The 22492-nt window shown below is 42.6% G+C and overlaps 1 protein-coding gene and 1 long non-coding RNA gene across 2 annotated transcripts; both read right to left on the bottom strand.

Annotated features, from left to right (window-relative positions):
• Window positions 1–5917: 5917 nt before the first annotated feature.
• On the bottom strand, window positions 5918–7512 carry LOC134561500 (uncharacterized). The gene is made up of 2 exons (XR_010082940.1): window positions 7007–7512; window positions 5918–6783 (listed from the first exon to the last, which is right to left on the bottom strand). It is a non-coding gene; the product is annotated as an uncharacterized LOC134561500 (long non-coding RNA).
• A 22-nt stretch (window positions 7513–7534) lies between these two features.
• Window positions 7535–22458, bottom strand: DERL1 (derlin 1). Its single transcript, XM_063418490.1, has 8 exons — window positions 22138–22458; window positions 20106–20217; window positions 16888–16952; window positions 14596–14622; window positions 12840–12935; window positions 12125–12177; window positions 10853–10963; window positions 7535–9786 (listed from the first exon to the last, which is right to left on the bottom strand). The coding sequence occupies exons 1-8, from the start codon at window positions 22288–22290 to the stop codon at window positions 9648–9650; spliced, it is 756 nt and encodes a 251-aa protein (XP_063274560.1). The 5' UTR covers window positions 22291–22458; the 3' UTR covers window positions 7535–9647.
• Between the last annotated feature and the right edge of the window lie 34 nt (window positions 22459–22492).

Genomic DNA, 22492 nt, shown 5'->3' with positions numbered 1-22492 from the left:
CTAGATCAGTCCTTCAAATATGACTCCAGGCTAAGAGCTTCTTAAACCCATCACCATTCAGGTTGCAAGACAGATGTACAGGGGTGGGAAAAAAATAGCTATGCCCAAATGGTCTCTGTTGTAACTGCTATTCAAAAAGAGAGACTGCAGGTCTAAGGCACCAATGTAATTTTTCTTTTAAGTCCCTTCCCACCCTTATTCCCCAGCTCTTTACCAGAGCTGCAGTGCCAGTCAGCAGCTTTTTTTCTGGCAAACACATAGCAAAGCTGAAGCCTGACACACAGTGGCATACTCAGAAAAAAAAATGCAAATCTACAAAATTGCCCTCATTTATTGGCTTTAAAATTGGTCCCTGCCCAGAAGCACCTAAGAGCACGCTTACCTTTTGGCATATGCTTAACAAATCTTGCAATTTTAAGATACTACTTTGAAAGGGGAAAAGATATAATTTTCATAGATCAGAGAGTGAGTGATTTGGCCCATAGATTAATTTAGGCCTCAAAATCAAAGCAAAAAAAGGAAAAAAAGCAAAGCAGTGATACAGCGAGGCACGTATCCAGCATAAACGATCTTGGTAATGGTGACAGTGCTGAGTTAAAGAACACCAAATGTGAGGGAGATGCCATGTGCTGTCCTGCCCCTCCCCTGGCCGATGGGGACACAGCCCTGCCCCACTGTCCCACACCCTGCTGCCCAACTGGTACTTGCAGGGCAGAGTGTTCCACCAAAGTCCCCAGAGAGCAAGCAGGAATGAGCCCTTCTCCATGCATTAAAAACCAGATCAACGCCTAGAGTGTGACTGAATTCCCTCTGCCTTTTCGGCCATGAGGGCATTGAGACTAAACTACTCTTAGACAGCCTTCCCCAGGGTCAGAGTGCTGCCTTCATGGTCACAGAGGAACAATCACTCTCCTGCTTCCTAATCCTTTCCCTGGATTCCTCCTGCTTTCCTTCCCCTTCAGTAACATGCCCATGCATCCTCTTCAGCAGGGTTTTTCCTCTAAACAAAGCAGCCAGGGGTCATGATTAATCACAGGGTTTTCCATACTCCATCTCCCTGCTCATTGTCCTGTGCCACTTGTTGGGAACCTTATCTTTATTAGCTGGTCTTATCTTGACTCAATTACACATTAACAGAAACTCTCCATACTCAGCAGGATTTCCTTGTGGCTGCAGAGGGCAGCTCTGTGGAATGAGCCATCCCACTAGAGCCAGCCTTGGAACTCATTGGTCTCATTCAAGATGCATGAGGGGACAGGAAAGGTCAAGAAGAACTTTGAGGAACTGGCAGGAGCAGATTTAAAGGACAAAGACTTTCTGTAGGGGAGCAGACTTATTAGTTTCTGTTGTTTGTATTAAATTATACAGTAAATATTTGGGCCCGATGAGCTGTGCTCTAATAGCAGCTACAGAGCTGTCTGAGATCCTTCAAGCACAGAAACTGCAGCCACCTAAAACATCCCTCTGCCCACTTAGCTACTTAGCCAGATAATACTGCCCTAGGCCCTGTTGTCATCTTTCTGCTTTCAAGAAATTAGATTGATACAGTTCCTAGAGATTTACCAGACCTCCAAGGTGCAGTATCACCACACCTACACCTCCAATAGAGGATTTTCTCCTTTAATTCTATTATCACCTTGCCCAGGAAGGTTAAATTACATCAACTCATATCAATGGCTCTTACTAATTTTTTACTTAAAAGATACATTACACAGAGGAATTCACTCTTTGAAAACAGCAGAATAATGGGTGCAAGATGGGGGGGATGCTTTGTTGGAGGCGAGAAAAGTAATTCCTTAATGGGTGGATCTGTGAACTCCACAAATCCATCTCTTGTGAAGGCAATGGTTCATCCTTTACAGCCTGGTGAGACCTCCCAGTGTCAGACAGTCCAGGTGAGAAGCAAGCAGAGCTCACCATTTGGGTAATCACAGATCCTTCTGTTTGGGAAGAGTGACACGTCTGCAATGACTGCACAGCCCCCTCTGCTCCCAAAACAGTCCATGCACATCTCCATGGGGCGGCTCTGAAGTACAGAAACAAAGTGAAGGTTTGGAGAAACCATTAGATGCTCAGTTACAACAGCTAGAAAAAGATTGGATAAGACAGAAAGCACAAAAACTCTTCTTCTGAAGTTGCAACTCCAAAACCTTGTGTGGCATTTAAGGACAAGAATTCTTAAGTTCAACTAGTTACATTCATCAGGTCAACCGAGAGGACAAGTAGCTGATATCTGGAAAACAGATGGATGTAAACAAGGGAAGAGGTATTAAACTGGTTATCACCTAAAGGGGTGAAAAAACCCTAGAGATTGGTATTTCACTGCCTGCATGACAGCTAGCAGAAAAGGCAAGAAAGATTTTAAATTGCTATAAAAACAGCATTGCTACTGGGCACATGATTTTAAGTAGCAAGGCTCAACTTCTGACAATGGTTTGGAGTTCTTTATATATGATGGCTGTCACAACAGGCAATGGGTGAAGAGTCCCTGTTACAGCCTGCCCAGGCTCTCTAAGCTAATGAGGGTTTACATTCTGCAGGTGCATCTGCTGGCCCTGTAAGTCTTGTCTCCTTCTGCAAAATGCAGGCAGCAGGTGTGGGTCCAATTCAGTAGAGCTGAGGATATCCCTCCTCTCGCTCCTGTGCTATTGTGAAACGTTAAACTTGGCCCAAATGCTTTGAGTGCAGTTTCAGATGAAAAAGAAGGAAGGTAGATTTAAATTAAATAATACTGCTCTAACTGTAATACACAGGAAAACTAAAAATCAGGTTGTAACTACACCAATGAGAGCAACAGACATGCTAGGAAGCTTTCACCATGAATGCAGAAACTGCCCAGAAGCTACAGGTTCTTAAACCCCTGCAGGTACTCCCTGCTCAGGGAGCAAAGGAGATAGAAACCTACTGACCCAATGGTTCAAGTGAGGCCTTTTCTCCAACATGCAAGTCTCATCTCAGACAACAGTAATTTTTTCTAAAATTTTATTGCAGTGAAAAGCCACCACAACCATAACAGTTCTGCAAACAAAGGCTCTTCCCCACGCACAATTTCTTTGCAATCCTGTTTCAGTGAAACCTGTACATGTTGCAGGCACACACAGGTCTGATCTCCAGCTAAGATTCTCCCTTCTGCACACACCGAGGCTTTGCCCCTTTATTTTCACATTAGGAGCCTTCTCTTCCACAGGCTTCAGGAACAGCATTTGTCATCTCAAGAGGCTTTCCTGAAATACCCTGGGAAAGGCTGTACTCAAGAGCTGCCAAATCAGGAACCCTTCAAAATGATACAACCCCTTCCTCCTCTTTGTCTGTCCTATTCCCTCCTGGGTTGTACAACCCCACCAGTTCAACCCAGCCAACTAAGGAAAGTCAAATAAATCAAGCTTACTGTCAGGTCACGCCTCCCACCATTCCCGTTCCTCTCAGCTCCTGTGGATTTTTCTGGCACACTGAGGTGTGCTGGTCTCCCTGGGGAGCCCCTGCCCCTGGCTATATTCATCTTGTACCACCAAAGCCAAAGATATTGATACAGCTAGAGAGGAATGTCAGTCCCTGTGAATGAGCAAGGGCTCCACTTCAGTTTAAATACTGCTAAGACAGAGCTGTAGAGTAGAAAAAACCCCAAATATTGCTGTGCTGGATGATCCAGAGCACTGCTAAATACAGCAGAAGTTTTAACTCTTATAAATCTTTTGCACTCCTGCTTGTAGATCTTGACCAGGTTCTTCTAAGAACATCAATTCCTAAAGATGTAATCTGCTTTCTAAATGTACACAACACAAGGGCCAAAAGAACAATAAAAGCTCTTTATGCCACCAGCTGCATAAAGCTTTGGGGTCTTAAAGCTTCTTGAAGCTGCCCCAGAATCTTTGCTTTCATTTTTCAACATTAACTGGATTTTCATCTTGCATACCTTGGGGAAGAAAAGTGAGACAGAACAGAAAACATGACAAGATTAATGTCCCTAGACGTTTATACATTCAAAACCCCAAACCCTCTAGCAGCCAAGCTTTGAATCAGATTTGAAGAAAATTATTTTGTATGTAAAAGCTCCAGAGTGAAAACACCAAAACATTAACATTAGTTAAAGCTGCTCCTTAGCTTAAGCCCCTAAAACAAATAGGACCGATGTCCAAGGCACACACATGCCATTTTCTTTTTGCAGTTGCTTAAATTCTTAACAGCAGTAAGCACAGGTAGTTCAGAGTCAATAAACAACTGCTTAGAAAGACAAGTAAAGGATCAAGGCCTCCTTCCAGCCAAATGCACATCCCTGAGACCAGCTGGGGGTACAAACACTAAGCAGTGTCTCCCTTTGCCCCTCTACCTTCTCTGGGGTTAAGGATTCAGCAGATGAGGACAGAGATAGGTGCTGCTTTTCTTTGCAGTCTGAATGGAGACTGCCACTTTCTGAGCCCATACTGCAGATAAAGCTCTCTGGAAAACATTCACTGATCAATGAATACAATCCCTGATTAAAGTTTTTCTTTCCCATTCTCAAGTTCAGTTAAAAGCACAATTTCTCAGCAACTTTTGATCCCTTCCTGACTAATTAAAATTATTTTCTCACCTGACAAACAGTACCTTAGGCTTCTCCACCTCATTTATACACCACTATCACACTACTTTCCCCCTCCCCAACAAAAAAAAAAGAAACCACAATGTAACCCAAATTGCATTTCTCTATCACAGTACCTGTTCCCCACAGCCTGGGGCTATGAGCACACCTGCACAAGCACCAGGAACTGAAGCAGTTTGGATCCTCTGTTCTGTAAGAATCACACAGTGCAGGAGGGGCACTCCAGACTGCAGGAGGAGGCAGCAGCCCCTGCAACCCAACCCCTCATGTGCCCTCTGTGAACTCCAGACTCCACAGCCCGAGGAGGTTCCACAGCACCAACACGGAGCAGGGCCAGGCCAGTCAGTGCCACAAAAGCCTTTCCTGCTGGAACAGGTGAGGAAGCTTTGATTGTAAGAGGCTGAGGGGTCTGTTAGGGTTAACTACTAACTACCCTGGGTTCATTAGGGAGGGCTAACTGATACACTAACTTGAAACCAAAGGAAAAAAACTGCAAAGAAACTTCCTCCATTTAACTAAAGGCCTCAAGGTGAGCTGAACTCTGCAGTGTAAAGAGATCTACCAAGCAGCTTGACAAGCCCAAGGGTTGGCACAGGCATCCTCACACCTCCAGGGGCAAAGACAAGTCAATGAAACCATTAACAGAGGGATCCACCTGCTGTCCTTTAATCCATGCCCAGTCCAAGGACTAAATACACACATCCTCTTAAGAAATACTTGTAAATATCAGATGCAAGAGGACCACTTCCAATGGTTTTGATTTTGAGCACTACGTCCAGTGGCCATGATCTTCATCCCAAAGGGCTAGGACTGATCTGCCAGTCACAGAAACGTGGCCTTAAAATCTGATTTAATTCTAATGGCATTTTGGAAGTGCTTTGTCCTTTGGAGAAGGGGCAAAATAAAATAATAAAAAAAAGAAACACCAGAACAAAGGTTTCATCATCACTTTCCCCCTCCCCCCTCCGCCCAAAATCAACAAGATTCTGCAGAGGTCTTGCCAGCATCCCATAGCTACAGCTCTTTCATGCACTTTTGTTCCCAAGTAGTGTAATCACTCCTAGATCCTGTTCCAGATGATGAAAGGGTGAGCCATGGCTGCAAATGAAATTCCTTTCATCACCTGAACACTGTGCTTGAAAAACACAAGCAGCTGAAGTGTTCTCATCTTTTCAATTCTAGAGAACAGCAAATCATCACCTTTTCGATGTAAGTACTTCTGCTTAATATGCACATATTACAGTAGTTAGCTTAATTAATCAAATCATGACAACAGACTCAATTCTGAACTTCACACTTGTTACTATCATCCATGGCAAAATAAGAATCTAGGGATGCTTAGGCAAGAAAATCCATTTACTAGTGGAGGCGATAGCAATGCTAAGAACATCTTCACCAAAATTACTGCTCTGTCATACTATGGCAAGTACAGATGGATCCATCATCCTAAGTCTAGCACAGAACAAGGCAGAGTATGAATCATCCTAATTTATGGAGGCAGAACAGGATTACAGAGTCATTACAAAGTGGCTTGTTGTATCAGAAGCTTCAGACTGTAAATTGGAATGTATCTCTCCAAGATAGACCTGAACTACCAAGATAAAACAATCTTCCTCCCTGATAAGGTACACAGCAATACATAAACACAGAAAGAATCTTATGTTGCAGTGCAAACAATACGCTCGCCTGAAAAGGAAAGACTCTCAAAGACTCACTTGAAAGACTAGTTTTCCTAGTGCAACCATTGGATGACAACAGATAATTTCTTATTAAGTCATTGGAACACCACATCACTGGGCTGTGCTGAGAGAGGAGCTGTTGCCAAGACTAAGTGACAGGAATGACAGATGAAGCATTTGATTTCACATTCTTGGCTCTTCTGCTGACTCTTTATGCAGCTGGAGTAAAATCAAAAGGCACACACTTGCCACTCTCTTCCATTCAGTTTGGACCCAGCCTTCTCAGTACAAGGAGCACAACTAATTCATTCAGTGGCTCATGTACCAAGTCCATGATTTTCTTTGATGTCACTATGGTAGCAAACAGGGAAAGAGCAGTCAGATGAACACTGAGGGCTGGAGGAGTCAGAGGATGCCCAATGTCTCCATCTCCAAATCAGTTATGGTAAGAGTCTCAAACAGAATTCTGGCAGCAGAGCACATCAGTCTGGACAGAGAGGGTATTGCAGAATTCCAAGCTTACCTCTGGAAAAGTAAATGATCTGTATCAATCCCACAAAGTTTGAGGGTAAGTAGAAAGATGCTTTCTCCCAGATGACAAAGGATTAATAATCAAGTACAGAAAAAACAGCTGTAAAATGGTAATAGCCCAGAAAGGACACAATCTGTCAAAACTCATGGTGCAAACAAGACACAAAGAAAATGCCTTCATGGTTTTGCAACTGTTCAGAGAAGACAAGACTCCCACCCAAAAGCAGGTCATTTTCATCAACAGCAGGATGAGTACTTTCATCAACAGCAGGAGATGGCGTCACAGTGCAATTGTTAGACAATACCCATGGACTTGTAGATCACAAGGCTTGTCTTGAAATATGATTTAGCAAAACAAAGACAGTAACAGAGATTAAAATTTTAATTTAAAACTTTGCCAACAAAAATTGATTACAAAAAGGGAAAGTATCTGTACAAAATAAGAAAGGAAGTACTCATTTTAACAAGAGACTGCCATTATCAATATATGTGGGAGGACTAACAGCAGTTCAGGTCAAGTGACAAACTGAGAAACAAACAAACTAAGCTTGTAATATAGAATTCTGAAGTGAGTTTTCCATAAACAAAGTAAATGGACCTGAAGCAGCTCAGAAGCTAATCAAGGTTTATAAGAAGTCTATTTTCCTCGCAAACCTTTTCCTCTTAATTTAGAGAAGGAGGACATCCTAGAAAGCAAGACCCCATGCAGTGCATTGGGCCAGTACAATGTGCTTGTACTGCTTCTGCTGTGCTTTCTCTCTCTCAAGACTTCCTTTGGGCCTTCTGTACAGAGATATTTTGCAGTTTGAGTGTGCCTGGGGTTTAACTGAGTCACAAACTATTGCATCTTCACTTAAAAGTTGGGTCCTGACTCAATTGAAGACAAATGCTTTGGAGATTGTGATATTCCTATGACTAAAAAGACTCCTATCAAAATGATGATTCTCTGACTATTCAAGTCCACATCAAGTAACAGCTGTCGGTCAGCGATAAATCTGTATTTACAACATTGTACTCCTCCACTCCTCCTTCCTACCTACCATTTTACACAAAGAAAGAGACAAGAACATCTTAAACTCATCACTAAACACACAAAAATGGCAGCTGATTTCTAAACTCCAAGTTCCTGTAAAACTTAAGCACACAGTATGATCAGTTTTCTACATTTCTCCATGAGCCAAATCAACATAACTGAGTTGCAGTGAAGACACAGAACATGCATTTTTTTAAATTTCCAGTCTGCTTATTTTCCACTCAGCTTTACATCACTTAGTATTTACAAGTTTTTATACCTTCAGAACCCAAGTTTAGTGAAGAAACAAAATCATAATGAAAATGTATCAGCCCAGATTCACTTCACTTACTTATAGTTACCTGAGATACCTAAGTTTGGGCAGAAGAGTTTTCTGTGCCCCACCTACCCAGTAAAACAACAGACAAATGCTGAAGATCAATTCAGTCAGACTCGAAACTTATCCTAGTGACAATGCTCTTCCTCCTCCAAGTATAAAACAAAAAATGAGCAACTACATTCTGACTTAGAAGTCTTAGTTAAGCTTAGAGTAATTGTGTTCCTAGCTGAAGTGTTGGATTTATGTAAACCTAAGCCTTACTTGCTCACTAGCAGCTCCCAGCTAGGAAGGTCAGGGACAGCTGTCTTGCAAGAATGCTGTGTGACATGCACGAGTCCTCCTTACAGCTGGGAAAACTCAGATAAGTAAGAAGTTTGCTCAAGAGCATGCAGTGAGTCAGTAACAAGCTGGCATTACAGCTGCCTGGATCTTAGCCACGTGCTCTGCCCAGGGGAACCCAATGCAAGGAAAACTACTGTACAGAATCATTCCCTTTTTCATGTCAAAAGTTTTTACCAAAAAAAAGTAGATACTAATAAACAGTGTATGCAACTTCTTATTTGACAATGAAAGAATCCTGCAGTAACCTGTTATATTGTATCTTCACCCTGCAAAATATTATTTCCAGCTTTGATTCTTAGACGTCTTAAAGCTTTTAAGATATAGTTGAAGATTCAGTTAAACAATGCTGCAGCCAGTACCCTTAACCACAACAGTGTTAAATTTTCTAGTTTAAGCAGTATTTATGCTACCCAATTTGGCAATCAAAAGAGAAACTTTGAAGCCAAGAATTCACAGATCTGCGGGGAAAAAAACACGCCAGACTTCAGTTTCACCAGAACAAGCTTTCAGAGATGTCAGTTCTGTATCTGTTATTGCCATTTCAAAAGCCCTTTAATCCTTAGCCCTGCCCAGGCCATGATGTAGCAGGTAGGATAAATGCTGCATGGCAAGAAACAGCTCTGCTCAAAACACAGCTTAATAACAGAAATGAAACATTTGCAATTTGCTTTATGAATGTAGCAGAGATATCACTTAAATAATGTTTCCAAAGACCCTGCGACTTAAGCACAGCTATGGAAAAAGTCAGCTTCCTAAACTTGGGGGCTTGTTTGAGACATCTGCCTCACACCAGATTCTTCTTTACTGTGGTAAAGAAAGCTTTTTACATACCAGGCAAGACTGAACCCCACTAGCTTGTTCCATCACATCATGGAACAGGACAGCCAATGGATCCTGTTGCGACAGACAATACTGTATAAAGAAGGCTTATTTTTAATGGCAGAATCACACTGGACACTACTGGCTAACCTGGAGCAAGAACTACATTTTTTTCCTTCTGGAGTTTTTAATTTGCTCTTGAAGCAGAAACATTCTTTCTTTCTAATCAATTAAATCCAAGAGTACTACAGAGAGCTCAGTTCTTTAGCATGCTCTGCACCAGGAACAGTTGGTTCCACGTCCAATTGAAACTGAAGAGTGCTGTTTTCCAAGGGCAGGAATTCTTCACTGGTCCCCTAGCCGGAAACCTTGGCCCCAGTTGTGTCTTCCACCACCCTGCTGATCTTCTGCAGCCCTCCTCATGCTGGCGGGAGGGACACCAAAGCCCGACACTCCTCCTCTCCTGTTTGGCAGCCAGCGGTAACTAGGACAAAGCAGAGGAGGAGTTAGAGAAACAGCAGAACCTGGCCAGCTAAATGCCAAGGCTGTGCTTTCTACATTTGCATGCACTTCCTCTTAGCTGATACACTGTGTAATAAAACTGGCTTTTCCCAGTAGAACTTCAGCCCTCAGCACAATGACAAATGGAAATACTGAGAAACTTCAGTCTCTGGGATGTGCATGGTACCAAGAGGATTGCACAGAACCGACAAGATTGAGGGCAGTTTCAGAGCTGTTACCACCTTGAAAGACATTTTTAAAAACAACCTTGTCTTCTAATTTTTAAGGAAAATTAAGTTTACCAGATGGGCTTGCAAGCACAGAATTAGAATATAAGGGATCCCTATTCATTGAAACTTGTACAGAAAGTTTAACTGTAATTCAACACTTTATGCCTCAAAAAGGGTTACCTGAGTTACTAACTAAAGTTTGATAGAGGAAAAATATTTGCAGCCCAGAAGGATGCAGACAAGGGCAACTGAACTACAAACTTTGGCTTCTGATCATAGTATTTCAATGCCAAAACAATGAACATATCTCAAGAAAAAGCACTTCAAAAACCAAGACTTGCAGTCCCAGTGAGGGCAACTGGTACAGACTGTGAAACAGAAACATTTATAGACCCGAACAAGTCTAAAATTATTATTGTTAAACATTGCTGAACTGGTAGCTATTGTAACTATACATGAGGATACAGAAAACAGATAATTTACAGGATAAAACTTCTTTTATATAACATCTGATAATTGTCAGGGAGTTCTCTTTACTGTAGCTCAATTCAACAGCAGAACGATGACATTTACTCTCACTCTTAACAGTGGGTAAAGACATAAGCCATCCCAAGGGGCAACAAACACTCACATGGGCCATTTACATACAAGTAACTCAACCTTTTTAAAGACTCAGCAGCTCAGTCAATATGAGAGTCTAAAGAAGGTTGACTTAGCAAAGTATTTTACACTTTATGATCCCAACAAAGGTATGTCTGAGGAACCATACAAAAAAATTGGACCAAACAAATAGTGAGGTAAAGAATCAAGTCAGCTTACAGGAACTGAGGTGTGGACAGAAAATTCCTTCCTCCCAAATCCATTGGATATTTAAACATTAAGAAGAAATACAGGTGTCCAACCAGATTTCCTATCAGCTCATTGATGACTCTGTAAAGCAAAAGAGAAAAAATGGTTTCATATGCTGTCTTCTCAGAATAAATGACAATCTTCTGTTCACCTGCCACCAGGCTTTGCCAAGGTCATGACACAGGAAATTTCCCTTCCCTCAGCATTTTGCAGCCACTTCTTTAGAAGGGCCACCCTCCTGTGCCAACACATCAATGGTCTGTTCCACCCTCTCTTCCAAGCCTTCTCTACATTCTGTACTGAAAACACAATTAAATACTTGTTTACATTGAGGAATTAGACCGTATAGCGATTAGTGTCCAAAATAATCATCTGCAATGCTAGAGAAGTTACTGCTGTTTTCGCTGGACAACCTTTCTCCTGCTGCACTGAACTGTTTTGTTCCCAGTTTTGTAAAAGCACTGCCGACTGGAGGCCCTTGAGTATCTTCTGTCATGCATAGAAACAGCAGGTACCTAACAGCAAGCAGTTTTCACAAGTGACAGATGAGTCAGTAGGAGGCACAGCCAGAAAAGGGAATTTGGTTTTGCTGTACTATCTCCTCCTTTTATAACTCAACCACAAACTTGTTATTGTCACTGATTATGTTACAGCGGCACCAAGAGGCCCCAGTCAGTGCAGGGCCCCTGTGAAGGGGCCCACACTGTGCACAGAGGGGATTTCTGCATCACGGGGTTTAGTCAAAAAAAACCAAAGAGACACCAAAAAATTCAACAAGTGCTAGTATAGCATGCTGTGGGCTTATTGCCATTTTCCCTTGTTCAACAAACTGAAAAAAAAAAAATCAGGGTGGACAAGTCTGTGAGGGAAAGAAGTAACAGCACTGTCAGAGTCAAGCTAAATTTGTTTCTAAAACCAGTAATAATAGCTGGTTCCAAGGGATGACATCTTTCTTTAATGTGTGTTACTTTCTTAGTATGGAGAAGGCCTAATGCATAGAGTTACTAGAAAATACACCAAAATCTCATTACTCTCCCCTCAGCTACCTTCTACTCCCTAGTTCTCACATGCACATTTCCCCTCTGCTTTTATGTTACATTACCACCATGTGACACTAGGCATTATCAGTCAGATTATACAGTTTTAAGCTTCTTATTTTAACATGACTCCTAAATTCAGCAGCAAGCTAAATAGCTGTAGAACTTTTATAACTTCAAATTGGCCATGTAAGTAAATACATACGATCCACCAATGATGTAGTTGAATCCCAGAATAACCCATGGAAGGTAACAGGCCTGAAAAAGAATGCAGAGGAGAGAATAAGTACAAGTTAAGGATGTAAATCTGTTCTCAACTTCCCACTGCACTAATAACCATGATCATCATCTCAATGCTTTAGGCATTACACAGGTCCTGATCTATTAACTTAAGCAGATTCAAGCTTAAAAGGTTACTCCAAACTGAGCAATCGCTAACATTTTTAGACAAAACATAATCATTCAAACATTATAAGCAAACGTGCCTTTTGCACCCTATGTTCCACAGCAAGTTTGCATCTGGAACAAAGTCCTAAAGTTTTTGATTTTGAAAAGGTCTAGAAATGATCAAAAGAGTCTTCTCTACAAGATCTGACAGAAACAACCAAGGTCACAGAAAAAAAACCAATTTAAAATACTAACATTTTGTCACTACATTCAGCTTTTATCCAGGCTAATGTTCATCAGGAATTTTTTCCTTTTTTTTCAGAATGATGAATTGTCAGGACATCTTTTCAGCAAAGACACACTGAGTGATACCACATGGAAGACTATGAACTTTGTCTTTGCTGCATCTCACAGAGTAGTCTGTGTGACAGTACAGACCACCTTTAATAAGAGACAATATTTATATTTTGCCCCTCACCCACTACATATGCACCTTAGGGGCAGAAATCTTTCCAATATACTGTCTGACATACCTTAAATCTTGTTCCAAACCAAAATGATACAATCATGTCTCTGTTTAGCTGGGCCCACACATAAAGTACTGACATGATGAGCGGAATCATCAGCAACTGCAATGTTTAAAGAACAAAAAGTTACCATTACTTTCACAGAAGCACAAGAAACTCAAACAGACAGGAGGAACCATGTTTCAGAAGGGGTTTGTAAGCATGGTACGGCACTAAGGTCTTTACAGATTGTCCAAGAATCTTTTTCAATATGTGCCCTGGACAGGAGAAAGTTAAGGAGGACCTATTTGGTCATTCTCCTTGGCAGGACCATGCCAAAGCAAAGGGCTCCAAGCCGTGCAAAGTGAAAGAGCAGCTGCAGAACTGCTCTGCTCGTACCTACACTTACAGCAGTGAGCTGATTTCTGAACTGAAGCCAGGCTGCACCAGCAACTTTTATATGAACTGCTGGAATGCCGTCACCAGCTCCTGTGTTTGGAAAAGAGGTTAAAACTCATCCATCCCTTCAGGGGTGTTGCTATTTAACAGATTCCACATTAAAGCTGGCATCCTGACATCAGTCCAGCCTTTCACAAGCCCCACAGTGCACTCTGACTCCCCACACAGGAACCTTACGGTCTTTATTTAAATCCTTTTTATTTGACTGAAAAAAAGCACTATCTAATATCTATAAATGCATTTGACTTAGGAATAGAGGCCTAGCTATCCTACTCTTCTGAATTTCAACAAAGGCCACTCAAGACAAGTAAAACCCCCCTTATTTTAAAAAAACCCCACACTTTTACATCAAAAAACTTATTCTTCTTTAATCAATACCTTGTATGCAGATAAAAAAAATTAAGTACCTCTTAAAAATATACAAATCAACACAATCAGTCTAAAATTTGTATAAAGTGTGGGTAACTCCAGCATGCTTTTCAAAAATTTGTGTTATCTTCCTCACAGAAAAGTTAAAGTATAAAGTTATGGATAGCCCTTAGCACAACTCACTCCAGAGCAGAGATGCATGATCACTGCTTTTGTCTACCAGGGAGTCAGAGAAGTGATCTAATAAATGCTAAGATAGTTCTGTATAGAATACTACAGATATCAGTGCAGTCTTTAGGTACTGGAGACAGATGAAGATGAGAATGGCAGAGGCAGAGTGAAGACATGCAGTTATCTGACACAGCTATGTCCACAACACACTTCCCAATTTTCATCCTTAGTATTTGGGGAGATAAGAATTATTTCACTGAAACCAGTTCTCAAGACAACTATAATAATTATTCCTGTGAGGATTTTGTACTTTACAGTTCTGGTCTCAAACTGGAGCTGTATTTTTCACAAAAAAAATCTTTTGTTGGCAAGTAAAAGGCATACTGGACTAAATTTGAGAAGATTAAAAAAATCCAAGAATCATTTTTAAATACAAAAATGAGAAAGCAGAGCCACATTCATTAGAAGAACTAGTGCATAGGTGACATCTTGTGTCCGTTTTAGTAAAAGTCTGAGCATTTCCTCACTGCACAAAGACAATTTTTACTTCTTGGCTCCCTAACTAGGTTAGGTGTGGCAGCCAGATCCAAGCATACACCTTCAACTGAGGCTAACCCAATCTGAAAAATTAACAATACACACACAGCAGTCCATTCTGATATAATCTGAACTGCCTAGTTTAACTATGTTCTGCAGTTAAGTCAATAATACTCTCTATAAAGTCATTAAGTTTTTTACAAAGTTTTGTAAAAAAATATCATCTAAGAAACTGCACCACACTTACCTGCATGTCCATTACCAAACCAGTTATCTGTCATCACACCATGAAGGAAAATGCAGAAAAACCTGACAGACTACAACAATAAAAAGCTGCAGACACGTGGAACACACATGCAAAAATCTTTAATATTCAAAACTAATATTACAGTGTTCTAGGTTAAAATTTCCAATGATCTAGGCTTTTAATACTCCTTTCCCACCTTGGAGCTCAAAGAACCTGTTGCAGTAACTGCTAAGTAGGAATAATCACTGAATGATTTTAATATGATCAGGATGCTTTTAACAGTTCATAAATACATATAAAATGACATTCAACATTTTCCCAGACCATGCATCCAGGTTGGATCTTACATCACACAGGGAACAAGCAACTAGCTTTTAAATGACAAGTTTGAAAGTCAGGTCACAATTAGATTAATTAAATGCTCACAACCAACAGCCTGCAATCATAAAGAAAACCTTCATCGTCATAACAATGTAACTAAATGCACCTTGTTACTGTGTGGCTGGACAGGACTAGCAGGAATAGCAATTCCCTCCACATAGTGGAATGCAGCTAGAGAGAATGTATTGATAAAGCATTTCTACACACCAGCTCTCCTGGCTCTATCTGGTTCACACAGATGTCACCGCTCCCTTTTTTCCATCTGCTGTGCCACTGCAAATTGCTACAAGGAGACAGCAACAGCACAGACAGAATGGGAGCATCTCCAAGGATGGAGGTTCCACATCCTCTCTTGCCAATCATGCCAGTGTTTCACTGCCCTTACAGTAAAAACAGTCTTTCTTACATTTAAATGGAATTTCCTGTGCTTCGTTTTGTGGGTGTCCAGATCACTCGGCACAGAAAAGACATGGACCTGTAGGCGTGGGACCAGAAGAGTCCCACACAAATTACTGGAGGAATGGGACACCTCTCTTTTAGAGAAAGGCTGAGAGAGCTGGGGGACAAACTTTTTAGTAGGGCCTTTTGCAATAGGACAAGTGTTAAGGGTTTAAACTAAAAAAAGTTTGATTCAGATTAGGTGTAACGAAGAAATGTTTTACCATGAGGGTGGTGAAACACTGGTACAGTTTACCCAGAGAAATGGTGGATGCTCCACCCCTAGAAACATTCAAGGTCAGGTTGAATGGGGCTCTGAGCAACCTGATTTAGTTGAAGATGTCCCTGCTCATTGCAGGGGGTTGATAACCATTCAAGGTCCCTTCCAATTCAAACTGCTGTATGATTCTATGACAACACCACAGGCGGCACAATCCCAGTTCTCCCAGCTTCTCATGTGACAGATACTGCAACCCTTTAATCATCTTCATGACCCTTCACTGGACTCTCTCCAGTATGTCCATGTCTCCCTTGTACCTGGGAACCCAGAGCTGGGTGCAGCCCCCAAACATCTCTCAAAGGCTGAGCAGAGAGGAGCAATCACCTGCCTCAACCTGCAGGCACTCCTCTGCCTAGGGCTGCCCAGGGGCTGGTGGCCGCTTTGGCCACTTTGGCCATGATGGCACACTGCTGGCTCAGGGTCAACTTCACGTCCAGCTGATACCAGGGCCTTCTCTGGAAGATGCTTTGCTTTGTCAGCCCCTGGTCTGCCCTGGTGCCTCAGGCTGTTCCTTGCCAAGAGCAGGACTCTGCACTACTCTTTGCTGAGCTTCATTCCTGGCCAGCCCATTTATCCAGCCTCGAAACATCCCTCTGAATGGTGCCACAAGCCCCTGGTTTATCAACTCCTCCCAGTTTTGTATTCAAGATCTAAAAGAAAATTCAGGTGGCACAGCAAAGCTCACAGAAATGTTTCCCAGCATTCCCAAACAAACAAGCCCAGCTTCTTCAGGAAGTTGTCTCAGTGAAGATATCACAACACTGCTTTCACAGACTCACACTGTACCCAGCAGGTAAAGGGTCTCTCCATGAATTTCAGGGAATAGCAGTGATCAGTCCTTTGTGCACACAGCAGCTTGAACACACTAAATTCAGTGCTAGCCCACACAAGAGCAGCTCAGCAAAGCAACCCAGCCAGCACCAGGGACACTCAGCCAGCAGGTGCTCAGCTCTGTGTAGGCAGAGCTGGAGTCCCACACTGCACACTCTGGAGAGTACATCAGTAAGTGTTCCCCCTGCAAGCCACTCGCTACCTTTTCAGGAAGGTTACACACTTATAAACTCTACAAACTCACCTGGGAACATTTGCTACATTTAAAAACTGTTCCTTGATAAAGCCTGGTCTTTGAACATATTTTAGGCAAAAACAGCAGAACCAAAATATTTCTCGAAGTTTGATGATGAAAAGGATACAACAATGCAGATCCAGTTAAACAGGAGCATGAACATGTAGTCTGCTGGCCTTCCATCAAAAGCCCCTGAAAATAAAAAGAATCATTATGAAAGGCACTGAAATTTTGATTAAAAATTAGGACAACTTTTATTTTTCAGAGTCTAAGAAAGCTCAGTTAATAACAGTTGCTTTGCATGCAGTCTGTGGTCTACGATTTTTTTTTAAATTCTAAAATGCCTTAGAATAGAACAACCTACAGACTGAAAAATAAGACATTCAGCCTACTGCATTAGAGCACAAGCAGTGTCTATACTTTAAAAAGAACACACTGACTCTGGAGATAAGTAGTTTAGCTACATAAGACTTCAGAAATGGAGTTGGACCCATTGTTGATATGAAACAGCAGGTTAGAAGCACAAAATCAGGAAACACATATGCACAGCAAAATCAGAAATACCAAGCTTAATGACTGAGTCATGTGAAAACCAGCCCTTACTTAGGCAAATTGCATCCTCTTTGCGTCATCTCATCAGACTCAAGAGATGCAATGGTTTTTCTACTCCAGAAAATATCAGCACACATGACAAGGAGGGTATGCATGTGCAGCACATTCTGTTCCTTCTAAGCTGTACTGCTTGTCTAATTCTCCATTCCAAATATGTGTCAATTTTTTCAGGACACTGGAAACAAAAATAATAGAGAAACATTCCCTGCAGGTTGTATTAAATGAAATTATCTTTAGATGATCTTTAGTTGGGTTTGAGACCTGACAGAGACAAGGACTAAAAAACAACCCCCTATCAACTCCTTGCAAACATGGAAAGCTGAGGCTCTCACTCTTGCTAACTGCGGCAAAAGGCTGATGGAGACCTCAGCACCTACACAAGACTCCCATCAACTTTCATATAAACCCAGGCAGGAAAGCCTGAGAATATTGCTGAAAAAGACCCAGACCAGTGGGGTGACACACAGTGACAGTGGGAATGACAGTGACACACACAGCACATCACAGACAACCTGAATCACATGCTTCTGATTAAACATCAAAATGCCTAGAAAGAAATTAAGCTCACTGCTTAATGTGAGCACAAGTATTCCTAAGGGAAGAAAATCTACTTTTAAGCATTAGCATTTTAGAATAACCTATGTAAAACAGAATTACTAAAATACCAGTTTTATTGTTTAAATTTGGCCAAGCAAATTGCATGACAGGAAAAAAAAACACACTTTGAAAAATATATCAGAAAGTTTTAAAGTTGTAAAACTACAGAAATTGAAGGTTCTTTTTCTACTGTTGCCACACAACAAATAAAAACAAATAAAGAGAAGAAGCTGACTAAGGCTGTAGAAATGCCAGCTCAGGAATCCTTCCAAAGCAAGAAGAAATCAAAGCTATTATTATTCTTCCAAATTCTTTTGGTTCTCATTATTTACAAGACTGTTGATGAGAATATTAGACAAGCCATTTAAGTTGACTTTTCAATGAACATCTAAGCAAATTGGGCTACAAACTGCCAGAAAGCCCAGCGCAGGTGTGGGGTGAGCTCTATCCCATGGGGCCTTCCATGAGGCCTGGGTATAATCCTGTCATCTGGGAAGAGCTGCAGACACATAATCTCATCATTCATACAGCTGGGGAGTGAACTCTGCATATTCTGCTTACTCTGTTGATATTTGTTATATCCATCTCCAACCAAAGCAAATCAAAACCACATCCATCTCCCTTTCCTTTGGAAGTTACATGTAAGCCTGTTAGGAAAGCACAAGCACAGTACAAAACCATACAGATATTTCTCTCAGCTAAATCTGAAGCTGGCAGGCAGCAGCAGTGTATGCTCAAAAACCATGCACAATGCTGAAAATAGAAGTTTCACTGTCTCAGTTTCACAGACAAAAGGAGGCATAGACCAATGCAGACTTCCATTTGTAAACATTATCAGCAATTTATACACCTGCCAACTACAGAAGGATCCAGGCTTTTTTCACAGAAAGAAAGGCCAACCTAACCAAGGACTTCATTTATACCCAGAAAAATTACTGTAATATAAAAGAAATGCATTGATTCAAACAACACAGATGAGTTCTCAGTTTCAAAATCCGGATCTGTTGTACAGCAGAAATTTCCTCCCTTTCAAGAGATTTGTGCCACAGCACAGACAACTAGAGCATTTTGTAAGTATATCTACAAGCAGTGAGATCTTTTAGTTTTCATAATTAAGCAGGAACTCTTACTACACCTACTTTTGACCAGTCAGAACTGCCAGCACTCTCACGTGCTCATAAACTACTGCAGAAAGGCTCAAAAAGAACCAGGAACCATTCCCAGCTATTAAACCAGTATTCAACTTTCACTAAGAAAACAAACAAATATGATCTGGCACCACTCCTCCCATTTCCTGCTACTCTTCTTAAGATTAAATATGATTCCACAATACTCTCTGGATGGTGGGTCTACCAGGGATCTCTTCTCTCTTGTGGGACTTCCCAAACCTCATCTTTCAGCGTATTCCCCTTTACACCATCAGTTCTAAGATTCCATTAGAACTATACTGAAATTCTTGTTCACAAAGGCTTTCAGGAAGAGTCTGGCTTTGCAAATACTTTAATTATTTATGTCAATTGAACCAAATTTTGTCTAGGTTTAATGAACTGGGCATGCAAAACGAAACCAGTTTTGAAGCTACCTTGTACCAACAATCCCTTTTTTGAGAGAAATGATCTATTATCTGATCTCCTTTTTTACACTTAATGTTTCCCCTTAACTGAAAATCCTTCTAGTCCCTTAACTTTTCCACGTATCTGTTAGGTAGAGGGGTAGACATCCTTTGTAGGAATTGAATCTCTCAATTCAACACAGACAACAGAATAACAAAAATAAGCATCCTTATAAAACAAAAAAAACCCTGATGTTATTTTCTCCCAATGGATAAACCCATTATTACATTATGCTCTATCACCCTTCTCTGATAAAAAACATCAGATACAAAAAAACAGAGGTAAACATCATCTTTTAATCTGTCGCAGTTCCTTAAATTCAGCAACGAAAAGCACCAGGCTCTCCTACTGAAACAAGTATCAAGTTCAGATCCTAAATGGCCAAAGGGAAGGAGCCAGCCACAGAAAATCAGTTTTCAGAGCAGTTTCACATTGACCAGCATAAGCTGGCACAGAGATGAGCCATCTCTTATCAGCTCCAGGCAGGGTGCACCACGTGCACACAATTTAATCATCAACATACCTGTTTCTAGTCGTGATGAATACTGATACAAGAAATACAAATTCACCAGGTAGAGAAATCCCGTTCCAGGCCCCACTGGGAAGAAGAAGGTTGCTGTTATCGGCCGCCAGATCTGTCCACATCAAAAGAGAAAGACAGATTTATAAACTGCAGAATGAACTCACATGCACAGGCTTTTTATTTACATTCATTACTTGATAATGAATGAACACTTGGAACATCAAGAAGAAGATTAAAAATGCCCAAGTATCGATTGCTGCTGCTTCAGCAGCTTTTACAGATGTGGTGTTTTTTCAGTCTGGTAAGCAAAGCTATTAAGACCTCACCAGAAGTAACACACAACTTTTCAATCTGCTTTCCATCACATCTTTGCAGCAGTGAGTCTTTAATGCAGTGCAAAAGAGACTCATTGGCAAGGATGCTACCCTGTTTAAAAAACAGCCATACAAAACCCACTCCTCCCTGCTGAACAGAGGCCAAGGAATTCACAGCCTTTGCTGTACCATTCCAGACAGCACGTGCTGCTCTGAGCATTCGGGATCTGCTCTGGGACAATCTCCCAGCTATGAATGTTGGGCACAGCCAGCTGCATGGCAGCACGTAGCAAGGACAGTAAATGTCTGGTCATTCCTGAATGAGCTCTTCAAGCAGCAACTTGAATTTCCAAACTGAGTATTAGGATCCCAAACACCACAGTTCAAGCAGGAATAACAGAACTAGAGGAAAAAACTCATTTATGCTACTAAATTTTGGGAGCAACACATGAATCGAGGTACAGAGAAAGCCATGGCTTTAATTTCTTTTTCTTCAGTGAAGAGATAATGAGACGATATAACAGAAATTTAAAAATTGAAATCTCTTCTCCTCCTTTGTCTGCAGCTCCTCCAATGAGTGCTCTCCCCCAACACTGAACCTGTAACATCACAGTGCAATGAGAAGTATGTCCAGTTTGTGACCACTTTTGATATTGCTATTGCACCCAGAAGCACTGCATGTCTGACACCTCAAGGCATTAGGTGTTAGTTTACATGGACCATACCTAAGCACAGAAGTTGACAATCCCAAACCAGAAGGTGCAAAAGATGCACTCCGTTACAGAATCACAGAGTAGGTCATGTTAAAAGGGACCACAGTGGGTGATCTGGGTGAACCTCCCTGATCAAGCAGTCATTCTAGAGCACATGACCCAGGATTGCACTCAGACAGTTCTTGAATAACTCCAGTGAGGGAGATTCCAGAGCCTCCTTGCTCAGTCTGTTCCTGTGCATGGTCACCCAGTTCAGGTGGAATTTCCCGTGCTCAGTTTCTGCCCGTCGGCATTTGTCCATCCTCTGACACCTCCCTTCTGATACTCAGACAAACTGATGAAGTCCCCTCTCAGCTGGACAGGCCCAGCTCGCTCAGCCATTCATTAGAGAGATGCTCCAGTTCCTTGATCACCTTTGTGGCCCCCTGCTGCACCCGCCCCAGGAGCTCCACGCCTCTCTTGTAGCTCTGCCTCAAAACCGCCTGGGCCAGCTGCAGTCTGCGATGTTTGCACACCCTGTAAGCCCAAAGTTACGGCCACACGATGACACAGAGCTGGGCAAGCCACCTGTAGCCACAGCCACAGAGCTCCTCACTCACCAGAACAATTCCCACAAAAAATGTAGAAAAAAGCACACCACGATGAAGCACAAGACAGCCCTCGTTCTGTCACCCTGGCGGGGACGCGCAGCCCGTCACCGCGGTGGGGGCTCTGGGCCTGCGGGCAGAGCCCCGGGTAAATCCGGGCCCAGCCCGCAGGCCCTGTCCAGGCTGAGCGGGAAGGCGGCTCCACTCCCGCGGGAAGGGCTCTGCTCACCCCGGTCACCCCTGGGCGCTGTCTCGGTGCGTGGCGCCCCCAGCGCGGCCGGCCCCGCGCACAGCCCCAGCGAGGCCCCGCAGAGCGGCCGCACACTACAACTCCCAGAAGGCCGCGCGCACAGCGACTCACAGCGAGCTACTGTGCGGGCGCCGCGGGGCACGCCGGGAGCGGTAGTGCGGGCCGTACCTGGAAGCGGTGGATGAAGGCGTCAGGCCAGAGGAAAAGGTTGACGGGGCTGACGAGGCCCAGCTTGCCCACGAGCGGCACCGCGATGGAGCCGGCGAACCAGTAGCGCGTGATCAGAGGGATGCTTCGGAACCAGTCCCCTAGGTCCGACATGTTGCAGCTGCTCCTGGCCGCCGCCGAGGCCGCGCCACGAACCGGCCGCTGAAGAAGAGACGAGACGACGGCTCAGCCGCTCCCGCCGCCCGGTCACGGAGGGGGCCCCGAGCCAGACGTGGCGCCACCGAATTCGGCCGAGCCGCCGCCGCTACTTCCGGCCCCGCCCCGGCCCCTGGGAGTCCCGCCCCGGGGGTGGGGC

Source organism: Prinia subflava, chromosome 1 (assembly GCF_021018805.1).
Source record: "Prinia subflava isolate CZ2003 ecotype Zambia chromosome 1, Cam_Psub_1.2, whole genome shotgun sequence".
Lineage (NCBI taxonomy): Eukaryota > Metazoa > Chordata > Aves > Passeriformes > Cisticolidae > Prinia > Prinia subflava.
The sequence above is the reverse complement of the archived record's forward strand: the minus strand, read 5'-3'. Positions and strand labels throughout refer to the sequence as shown.